The 12,016-nt window shown below is 46.3% G+C and overlaps 1 protein-coding gene across 2 annotated transcripts in view; it reads left to right on the top strand.

Annotated features, from left to right (window-relative positions):
• CDH23 (cadherin related 23) overlaps window positions 1-12,016 on the top strand; it is a 1,769,196-nt gene that overhangs the window by 1,310,355 nt on the left and 446,825 nt on the right. For both annotated transcript variants that reach the window (XM_077454574.1, XM_077454575.1), the window contains exons 26-27: window positions 5,782-5,895; window positions 6,161-6,309. In XM_077454574.1, the coding sequence (XP_077310700.1) occupies window positions 5,782-5,895; window positions 6,161-6,309 (263 nt within the window). The remainder of the gene's footprint in view (window positions 1-5,781; window positions 5,896-6,160; window positions 6,310-12,016) is intronic.

Genomic DNA, 12,016 nt, shown 5'->3' with positions numbered 1-12,016 from the left:
TTGGGGGAGCTCCAGTGAATACTTTATGGGTAGCCATGATCGCTACTGCGTTGTCCTGCTTGCTCTGTTTTCCCCCCGGGAGGGGGGGGGAAGAGGCTCGGGTGCTGCCTGACACACACAAGCATGGAAGAGATCAAGTTTCACCTTTATCCATTGACCCGAGGGTGTCTTATATGAGCAGACTAGTGACAATGTCCAGGCTCCTGGGGTGGTGCTCTCCCCCTCCCTCACTCCGTCCGTCGGCTCAGCTCAGTGTCCTATGTGCGCTATTTGTCAGTGCTGACATTTCCCATGCTTCCTCCAGCTAGCCCCTCTCCTGCTCAGGACTCAGATTTGGCGCCACAAATTCAGCTTCTCTGGAGCCAATGAGAGACGAGGGGTGTGGATTGAAGGCGGAAGCCTCCTCCCCCAATTGGAGAATAGTGAGCGATTCTCTCTCTCTTCCATTTAAACACAGCCACAGCACCCGATAAGAAACTCGGGGCTATGGATTCCAAATGCTGAGCTTCTCACGGGCCCCCTACTGGCCACGGGCCCTCGGTCGGCGCCCGAATGACCTAATGGTCAGTCCGCCCCTGCGCGCTCCTCTACGTGCTGACATCTCCAGACTTTGAACAATCTTAATTTGGACATTGTTGGGTTTAAGGCAGGTTTGCCATGTTTAGGGAGAGATGTGGAATCCATGTGGGGGTTCGTTGCACCTTGTTAAATAGCGAGGACTTTTTTGTGTAGTTGGCGGATCAGTTGATGTACATTAGGCGCATAAACAGATACAATGGTATATTGGGAGTTGAGGATATTTCCTTCTGGATCCTTGATAAAGGAATGTCGTTGGAAGGCAATTAGAGTGCATTTTTTCTTTTTTGTGGCATTGGCCGTAAAGATGACAGGGAAGTTCCTGTTATTACACGAAGGCAGGTTAGTCTGGCAGAAGTGGGTTTCTTGGGCACATATAATGTCGCAATTAGATTGTAATGCTAACTTCCAAAATTATGCCCTTTTGGCTGGATGGTGTAGGTCATTGACATTGATCGACAAGATTTTTATGGTCATGTTGAGAATGTAGCGAAAAGGAGGTTAATTATTTGTAGGTTAGAGCAGATCTTGGTACTTGAGCATAACAGATATCTCAGACTGTTGGAATAAAAGGCACTTTATAAGATGCTCTTAAATTCCTGAGTTTCAGATGGTAATCCTTAGCAACCTAATACAGTCACTATGTTGACCTGGTAGAGCTGAGAGCGTAAACAGAAATCATAAAAAAAGAAAAACAAGAAACAAAAGAGAAAACAACTGTAGGACAAGACCTAGATAACACTTCCTATGAATAGGCACAACCGGTGCCTAGGAGTGCGAGGTTGGGGGAAAAAAAAGTTCACTTGACCGATTTTTGAGCGGAAATCACGATGGGCCGCATTGTGCGGACATCCCTGTGTCTGCTAGATGGTTTGATGGTTTCTGTTGGACTTTTGCAGCAAAGGCTGATTTTGTTAATCCCTTCCAGTGCTTTGATCTGAGTTGCTGCTTGTGTGTCAGGGATAATGCCCCAATCTTGCAGGAGGCTTAATCCATTTTGAACCAAGGTCACTGTGTACTTTGACCTATTGTAGGTGATGGAAATTCTTGCTGGTGCCACCCATTGGTACTGGACGTGATTATTGAGCAGGGCCTTGGTAATGGTATTAAGTTGCCTGCTGTAACTTCACGTGTGCTGGGATAGATCTTCAAAGATTTGCAGATGGCCATAGGGGTCAGGTAAGGTGCCTAGTGCTCTTGCTTTCTGCATAAATTGCTCCTTAATATGATAATAGTGAACCTGGAGAATTGCGTCTCTAGGCACCGCCTCCGATAGAAATGTAGGTTTAGGTAACCTGTGAATGTGGTCAATGACCAGTTAGATATTTTTTGCTAGGGGCAAAATAGTTTTAATTAGACCTTTGGCGTATGAGGATAAATCTGCTGTTTGAACAGATTCTGGTATGCCTCGGATTTTAACATTGCGTCGCGATTTATCCTCAATATCCACTATTTTATCTTTAATCCAAGTATTGTCACGAGCTTGATCTTCTTGGGTGTCAATGATGTCATTCACAGTATGAGTGAGATTTCCCATGTTAACTTCATGGGGAAACTTTATCCTCAAGTGCTTAAATGCTGTGGCCAAATCTTTGCATAAGAGATAACGTCAGCCTGCAGGGAACTCCTTAACATGTCCTTTAGTGTATTGTCCAGCACAGGTTGTCCTGCAGTGGGAAATGCAGCTATGGGATCATGTTGGATTGTTTGCATAGGTGCTATATTTACGAGTGAGGGAATGTGATTCACCTCATGATTAGCTGTTGAGGAATCTATTCTCATTTTAGCCTTTGCAGGGCTGCTTGTGATCGGAGTGCCAGGGGAGATAGCTGGGATTCCGCCTCTGTGATCCGGGAGGTGTCCTGGGGCATTGGAGAGCGAGCGGCATGGTTGGATGGCTGGTACATGAAGGCCGTCAGCTTACGGGGAGCCGTTCTTCCTTCCTTTTCACCGACATTGCCCCTCGGGTGTTGCGGTGGTGGAAGAAGAGCTCCGAATGCTGCAGGAGACCACGGGGAGCCGGTAGGAGCTCTTAGTAGTGGGCCATTGTGAATAGCTCTGTCTCTAAGCTCACAGGGCGGTCACACCCCTTAAATGACTTTTCCTTTAGAAATGTCATTTTGTGCAGGGACTATTCTAAACATGGGAAAAATGCACCACTTTACCAGCATACCATAGAGATCCCCAGGTATGAAATTTAACGTAATATTTCACTTTTATTGTTTCACTTTAAGCATTATTATAATCACCGCTCCCGAAAAAACAGCCATTTTTAAAACTTTTATTTTGCATTGATGCATGTCCCCTGGGGCAGGACCCAGGTCCCCAAACACTTTTTATGAAAATAACATGCATATTAACCCTTAAAATTAGCATTTTTCCCATTCGTGTCCCATAAACTTTAATGGTATTCACACATTCAAACACATTTTTTGCCTGTTCGCATGTTCTGCTGCAAACTGAACCGGGGGGGGGGGGGTTCAGCTCATCCCTATTCCCTGGTAAACTGGCCAAATTTCAATCCATCTTAGACCAGATAAGATGAGATAACTGAGTGAATGATGAGCATAGATACTTTTTGCACCTTTTTAAAAAGTCAATTATTCACACTTTCATTTCAGGCTATGGAGGGTACACAATTCATATTAAAACAGCTACTTTTAAGATACACGAACACGCCTCTGTTAAGAGAAATACAGCTGTGGCCAAAGATTTTGAGAATGACATATTAATTTTCACAAAGTCTGCTGCCTCTGTTTTTATGATGACATTTTGCATATAATGCAGAATGTTATGATCATAAAAAAAAAACCTAATCCCATAAAAAAAAATTCCACTGCATTTGTGAAGAAGGCTTCAGGCGCCAAAGAAAGTCCAACAATCGCCAGGACCAGCTCCTACAGTTTATTCAGCAGCGGAATGGGGGCACCACCAGTTCAGAGTTTGCTCGGGATTAGTAGCAGGCAAGTGTGAGTGCATCTGCATTCACAGTGAAGCAAAGACTTTGGAGGGGTGACCTGGTGTCAAGAAGGGCAGTAAAGAAGCCAATTTTCTCCAGGAAAAACATCAGGGACAGACTGGTATTCTGCAAAAGGTACGGGAATTGGACTGTTGAAGACTGGGGTAAAGTCATTTTTCTGATGAATCCTCTTTTCTATTGTTTGGGGCATCCGGAAAAAATCTTGTCCGGAGAAGAAAAGGTGAGCACTACCATCAGTCCTGTGTCATGCCAACAGTAAAGCATCCAGACCATTTATGTGTGGGGTTGCTTCTCAGCCAAGGAAGTGGGCCCACTCACAATTTTGCCTAAGAACACAGCCACGTATAAAGAATGGGACAAAAACATCCTCTAAGCCCTTGTACACACGGTCGGAGATTCCGACGGAATGTGTCCGATTGGACCGTATTGTCGGATAATCCAACTGTGTGTGGTCTCCATCGGACTGTTTCCGTCGGAATATCCGACGGGCCAAGTTTTTCAACTAGTCTATAAAATTTTCTGACAACATGATCCAATCAGACTTTGTCCAATCATGTGTAGAGAATTCCGATCGGACAAAGTGCCACGCATGCTCAGATCAAATTCCTGAACCAAAGCTATTGGCTACTAGCCTGAACGTAGTCCCATCCTAACGAAATAACGTCATCACGTTCTGAATGATCAGATTTTCCGACAACTTGGTCCGACTGTGTGTATGCAACAGTTTTGGACAAAATCCGTCAGACAAAATCCGACGGCTTTGGTTGTCAGAAAGTCCGACCATGTGTACAAGGAGCAACTTCTGCCAATCATCCAAGAACAGTTTGGTGATGACCAATGCCTTTTCCAGCATGATTGAGCACCTTGACATACAGCAAAAGTGACTTTGGGAACAAACCATCAAAATTTTGGGTCCATGGCCAGGAAACTCCCCAGACCTTAATCCCATTGAGACTTTTTATGTAGAAAATTCAGACGGACCTAGAAATAGAACATGTTCTAAATATTTCCGACAGAACCAATTCCTATCGGGAAAACCGCTCGTCTGTATGCTGTTCCAACGGACCAAAAACTATGCATGCTCTGAAGCAAGTATGAGATGGAAGCTATTGGCTACTGGCCTTTGAACTTTTTTTTCTAGTCCTGTCGTATGTGTTATATGTCACAGCATTCTTGACGATCGGACTTTGGTGTGATCGTGTGTACGCACAACAGTTTCAGCAAAACTGTCAGAAAAACCTTTGGAGTTTTTTCTGATGGGAAAACCGGTCATGTGTACAGAGCGAAACGGTGATCTAATAGATAGGAATACTTATTGCAAGGTCATGTGTCAGCCACACTCTAGTCTTCTTCTCTCCTGCCCTGGAATGTAGACAAACTCTTAACAATAATATTATTATTATATACAGGATTTATATAGCGCCAGCAGTTTGCACAGCACTTTACAACATGAGGGAAGACAGTACAGTTACAATACAATTCAATAAATGAGGAATCAGAGAGCCCTGCTCGTTAGAGCTTACAATCTAGGAATGGTGGACAAGTGGTACCCACTGGTACTGTATTGTACATGAAAAGGGAGGTGACTTAACCAGAGAAGAGTGGCTTCACGTGGCCCATTGATACTACTTGAACTGGTGGGGGGAAATCTGTGGGACCATGGAGTAAAGTAAGTAATCCTGACTATTAGAGCTTCCCTAGACTGCATTATAGCCTGCAAATATTGGTAGGAGGCACCCAAATTTCTTTATTTAAGCTGACTGTAGTTCAGTGTTTGATATACTCAGAGTCCTTGACCTGTAACACGTACAGTATGCAAAAATGGAGTTCTGAATTTACTTGCACTTCATTGGCTGCATGCATGTTCCAGGTCAGTGACTCAGAAAATATTGAAGTTGGAGGATCAAGAATGACTGTGAAGCAATTAGCATTTTTAGAGGAAAGTCAGCAATGGCAGCCTCCTATTTATCTTGTCACAGTTTTTTTCTAAACACCATAAATCCCTAGGACTTGTATGAAATCTATTAACACTTTGCTGTCAATCTGGCACTATGGCTTAGGTTTTTGTCACGCTATGAGTGACTTTGAGAGCAGCTGTTACATTATAACGTTTAAAAAGGATGTCAAATGTGAACAATTTTTTTATCCTTGGGCAAATTAAACTTTAGCTATATGTGTAATTTAGTGTATATACATTTGTTAGAACAAATTGTGTTTTCTTCTAGGTGGGAACCAAGATGGGAAGTTTATGGTTGGTTATCGTGATGGTGTCCTGAGAACAGTTGTGGGGCTTGATAGAGAGACTATGGCTTCCTACAGCCTAGTGATGGAAGCTATTGGTAAGGAAATTCAAAGAAACAACATAGATTCTCTTGTACGCTTTAGTTAAAGGTCCACTTCAACTAAAATACATGTAAAAAAAAGTTTTAAAGAAAATATGCAAGACAGTGGAGAAAAAAAGAGTAAATCTCTTGACCTTTAGCAGTAAGTCAAGGTACATGTCTCACTCACTCATTTTTTAAGGAAATTTCCATGCTAATATTACTGTAAAGGTGTATGTTACATTTACATTGATGAGTCTGATTTGATTCATATGTTTCACAGACAATGGACCAGCGGGAAATAGGAAAACAGGAACAGCCACTGTCCTGGTGACAGTATTGGACATTAATGATAACAAACCAATCTTCTTGAAGAGCAGTTATGAGGCAACTGTTCCTGAAAACATTCCAGAATCCAGCAGCATTGTGAAGGTAGGTGTGTAATTACAGCAATTGGTTGCTTTTATGGACCTTAAATGGAATGTATGGTGGTTATTAGGGATGAGCCAAACACCCCCCCCCCCCCCCCCGTTTGGTTCGAACCAGAACCTTCGAACGGACCGAAAATTCGTACGAACTTTAGAACCCCATTAAAGTCTATGGGACTCGTTCAAAATCAAAAGTGCTAATTTTAAAGGCTAATATGCAAGTTGTTGTCCTAAAAAAGGTTTGGGGACCCGGGTCTTGCCCCAGGGGACATGTATCAATGCAAATTTTTTTTTTAATCGAGGGCACTGATTTTAAAGAGGAAGTAAACCCTGATGGGTTTACTTCCTCTTTGTCTCCCTGCAAAGGTAAAGCACGATGGGCTACTATGCATCGCATCTCATAGTAGCCCATTAGGTGTCACTTACCTGACACACCACACAATGTCACTGCTGTCCCCTGTAGCACAAAGCGTCTCCCTCTTCTTCCGGGTATTGCTGCTCTGGCCACTCACAGTGCCGGAGCAGCGATGAAGTCACTCCTGCACATGCGCACGGGAGCCGCCACTAACGGCATATCACCGTTAGCAGCGGCATGCCCAGTGCACCTGCGCGCCGCTGTCTACGGCACATGAGCTGTAGACAGTGGTGCCTGTCTTTTTATAAATATCTCCTAAACCATGTAGGTTTAGGATATATTTATTGGACCTACGGGTAAGCCTTAATCTAGGCTTACCTGTAGGTCAAAGTGGTCTGTAAGGGTTTACAACCACTTTAATGACGCTTAAAGTGAAAAAAGGTAAAATATTAGTATGCCTGTGAAGTGGCACATGTTTCTTATGTTTAGAACAGTCCCTGCACAAAATGACATTTGTAACGGAAAAAAAGTCATTTAAAACTGCTTGCGGTTTTAATGTAATGTCTGGTTCCAGCAATACGGATAAAAATCATTGAGAAAAATGGCATGGGTAGCCCCCCCCCCCCCCTGCCCATTACCAGCCCCTTTTGGTTTTGAACGGATATTAAGGGGAACCCCGTACCCAAATTAAAAAAAGGAAAGGCGTGAGGCCCCCAGGCCCTATATACTCAGAACAGCAGTATACAGGCAGTGCAAACAAGACAGGGACTGTGTAGGTTTGTTGTGTTAAGTAGAATCTGTTTTTAATTTTGAACTTGTACATTTTTAAAGTGTAGCTCCAGTTAAAAAATCTAGTTTTAAGCTTTTTGTAAAACATGTCATCCCTGTATAATTTTTTTTTGCCCGTCCATCTTTTTTCATCTCACTTCCTGCTGTCTCCTTCAGTTTGCAAGTAGGAGATGTTTGTAAGTCGGATGTTTGAAAGTAGGGGCCTGCTATATATGCTCTGCAGAAATTTGGCCCTAAGGTGTTGGTGTTGCCACAACACTGTAAGCCCTCAAAGTAACTCTTGGTAGGCGCTGGAATGCCCTGCTGTGAACTATTATATCAAGAATTGTAATTACATGCCATTGTTGAACAGTGGTACAAGAATTGGGCCTTTGGTGGTGGTGGTGCCACAACACTAAGTTTTCGCAGTTACTCTCGGGGGGTGCTGGAACGGGCCCTGCTGTGAAATATTATATCATGAATTGTAATTACATGCACCTGTTAAACAGGGGCTGACAAATAGGGCCTTAAGCACTGGTGCTGGTGCCACGACACTGCAACCCCTCACAGATACTCTAGTTGGAGTGCAGGAATGAGCCCTGCTGCAAAGTATTGCATCAAAAATTGTAATTACATGCCCCTATTAAAAAGGTGCTGAAAAATTGGGCCTTAGCCACTGGTGGCGGCACCCAGAACCAAAAATGTTCTTCGAAGCTATCAGCAGAATCATTGAGGGAGGAAGAGGATAGTCAGGCAGCAAAACAGGATAATCACTCAGCATCAGCATAGGCAGTCTTGAAGGGATGTGACATTTAAAAATCGGTTGCATCAGCTTCAGGTGCTTGGTAGCTGGTGGTGATCCAAGATTGATTCATCTTTATGAAGGTCAGTCGATCAACCGAGTCCGTGGACAGGCGCACCCTGTGATCTGTTACAAAGCCTCCAGCAGCACTGAATGTGTGTTCCGAAAGAACGCTGGATACAGGACAGGCCAGTGGCTCAATTGCATACTGTGCAAGCTCTAGCCAGTGATCCATCCTCAAGACCCAGTAACCCAGAGGATTTTCGGTGGGAAAGGTTTCCAAGTCTGACCTTGCCCCTAGGTATTCCTGCACAATGTAAATCAGACGCTGGTGATGGTTGCTGAAACCGATCATACCTTGGGGCTGCGGACTAAAAATTGTCTGAATGCATCGGTCAGACGGCCACCTTCTCCACCGCTCCTTCTGTGACTGACTGAAGCCTCAGCAACACGTTGTCCAGGACCAGGAATTTGTAACCTCCCAGTCTCTGGGAACACGTTGCACAGACCTTTCTGCAAGGCCTACCGGAGATGTCTCATCCTCTGCTCCCTCTGTGATGGCAAGATAAGGTCAGCAACCTTACCGTTGTACCATGGATCAAGGAGAGTTGCCAGCCAGTAATGACCCCTCTCCTTGATCCGCTAAATACGAGGATCCTTCCGCAGGCTTTGCAGGATCAGGGAAGCCATGCAGCGTAGGTTAGCTGAGGCATTTGGTCCGGAGTCCTATGGGTCACTAAGAACGAGATGATCCGCAGCCACCTCCTCCCAGCCACGTACAAGTCCATGGGTTTCTTGGGACTGTAAGTCATCCCTAAAAGACCGCTGATGCTGAATGCCAGGCTCCATCTCCATGCTGACACAATCCTCCTCCTCCTTCTCCTCTTCCTGTGTGATTAGCGGGACAGCAGGAACACTGTCTGGATAAAGGGGGCCTTGAGAGGCAAGGAAGTCCTCCTCTTCCTGGCTCTGTTCTGCCTCCAGTGCCCTGTCCATTATTCCACGCAGCGTGTGCTCCAACAGGTGGACAAGAGGTACAGTGTCACTGATACATGCACTGTCACTGCTCACCATCCTCGTGGCCTCCACGCTTACATCCCTGATCATGGCCCACTGGCATGGAGAAAAAAACCAAGCTCCCCTGACCCTGTCCTGGTGCGGTAGTCGCACAGGTACTCATTGATGGCCACTGCAGCATGGCCAACGTTGAGTTCCACCTGGTAGGCATGTCACAGATAAGGCAGTTCTTGGGCAGGTTCAACTCCATTTGGAGCTCAGCCAGCCGAGCACTGGCATTATATGACCAGTGGAAATGAACACAGACTTTCCTGGCCTGCCTCAGGACATCCTGTAAGCCCGGGTACCTGCCCAAGAACCGCTGCACCACCAAGTTAAGCATGTGAGCCACATAGGGCACATGGGTCAGTTGTCCCTGTTGGAGGGCGGAGAAGAGGTTGGTGCCATTGTCGCAAACCACCATTCCTGGCTTAAGCTGGCGTGGCATCAAGCCCTCTCAGCCTGCCCCTGCAGAGCTGACAAAATATCTGCCCCAGTGTGGCTCCTGTCCCCCAAGCACACCAGTGCAAGCACTGCATGGCATTTTTTTGCCTGCATACTTGCGTAACCCCTTGAATGCCTACGGAGCACCGCTGGTAGGCGGAGCACATGCCGGTAGTTTGGGAACCTGCCACTGAGGAACCGCACATTGCACAAACTCACGGAAGGGGGCCGAGTCTACCAACTGAAAAGGCAGCAGTTGAAGTGCTAGCAATTTAGCCAAGCTAGCATTCAACCGCTGGACATGTGGATGACTAGGACTGAACTTCTTTAGATGGTCCAGCAGCTGGACATTTGCTTGGTACAATCGGACGTTGGTGTACTGCTAGCAGAGTGCCCGCAAGTACTTGGCTCTGACACACCTAATTCTACACGTTCATTCTTCTCAGAGCAGGTTTCAGAGAGGACTGAAGGTCTAGTGGGGTTGGAGATCCCAGCTGATGAGGAGCAAGGAGAGGTCTGCTTTGTTTTTTGGTTTGCATCTTTAAGGTACGCTTGCCAACGAACTGCATGGCAGGTCAACATATGTCTGGTCAAGCATGTGCTGCCCAAGCGACTGCTGTTTTGGTCACGCAAGATATGCTTGAGACATATGTTGCAAATAGTAGCGGTGTGATCTGATGCACTCCTCTCAAAAAAGGCCCACACCAAAGAACTTTTGGAATAATGCACAGAGGCCGCGCCCTGCACAAGCGGAGCTCTGCAGTGTGGTGTGCTGCCCTTAAGCTGGCCCCTGGAGGGCATCCTGCCTCATTGGAGATGTGCCGCCTCCTCCTCTTCTCTCCTATCAGGCACCCACATGGAGTCATTGACCTCATCATCCCCTCCTTTTTCATCACTGGAGCAAATCTGGCAGTATGCTGCAGCTGGTGGAACATGACTGCCAGATTCCTGTCCTTGAGTATCCCCTCTCTCTGGGCTCACACTACTGCCTTCCTCTAGCTGGGTATCATCATCAGATCCTTCAAAACGCTGGGAATCCTCCTGGAGCATGTACCCAACACTGTGCTCAAACAGTTCGGGGGACTCCTCAGGAGGACATGGTGGGTCTAGGGAAGGAGTGACTGATGCCATTGGGACGAGGGAAGAGGCCGCGTTGGCAGCTGCTTTGCCAGTACCCTGAGCCTGGGTGAGAGAGGATGAGGAGGATAAGAAGGGCTTGGTCATCCACTCTACCAAGTCTTCGGCATGTTACGGCTCAACACGTCCAGCTGCCGAAAATAAGGACCAGCGTGTCCCATGGCCACATGCTGATGACGATGCACCACGTTTATGACCAGCACTGTTGCCTCTAGACACAGAGCCTGCTTGCCCTCTTTTATTGGCTTGTGACTGTCTGCCTCTCCTTGTTGGCCTTCAAGACACACTAATGGCCTGCAGGGAGATAAGAACACCAGCAATTGCGGTAGCTTTAGGTGCACACTGAGCAGATGACACAGTACACGGACTGTAATTGCTGCAGTTGCCTGCCTGTGGTATAGGATCTGAAGAACACGAGAAATTGGGGGTAGCTTCAGGTGTACACTGTGCAGGTGACACAACACACCAACTGTAACTCCTGCAGCTGCCTGTGGTATAGAACCATACCAATGCCAGCAATTGGGGGTAGTTTCAGGTGTATACTGTGCAGGGGGCACAATACACCGATTGTAACTGCTGCAGCTGCCTGTGGTATAGGACCAGAACAACACAGCAATTGGGGGTAGCTTCAGGTGTATACTGTGCAGGTGGCATGATGCACCGACTGTAACTGCTGCAGCTGCCTGTGGTATAGGACCAGAACAACATGAGCAATTGGGGGTAGCTTCAGGTGTATACTGTGCAGGTGGCACAATACACCGACTGTAACTGCTGCAGCTGCCTATGGTATAGGACCAGAACAACACCAGCAATTGTGGTAGCTTCAGGTGTATACTGGGCAGGTGGCACAATACACCTACTGTAACTGCTGCAGCTGCCTGTGGTATAGGACCAGAACAACATGAGCATTTGGGGGTAACTTCATGGGTATACTGTGCAGGTGGCACAATACACTGACTGTAACTGCTGCAGCTGGCTGTGGTATAGGACCAGAACAACATGAGCAATTGGGGGTAGCTTCAGGTGTATACTGTGCAGGTGGCACAATACACTGACTGTAACTGCTGCAGCTGCCTGTGGTATAGGACCAGAACAACACGAGCATAAAAACAGCACCTCCTGCTGGGATAGAGCCACATATATACAATG

Source organism: Lithobates pipiens, unplaced genomic scaffold (assembly GCF_037356315.1).
Source record: "Lithobates pipiens isolate NorthernLeopardFrog02 unplaced genomic scaffold, aLitPip1_a1.2 Scaffold_25, whole genome shotgun sequence".
Lineage (NCBI taxonomy): Eukaryota > Metazoa > Chordata > Amphibia > Anura > Ranidae > Lithobates > Lithobates pipiens.
This window is presented reverse-complemented; position numbering and strand designations above follow the sequence as displayed.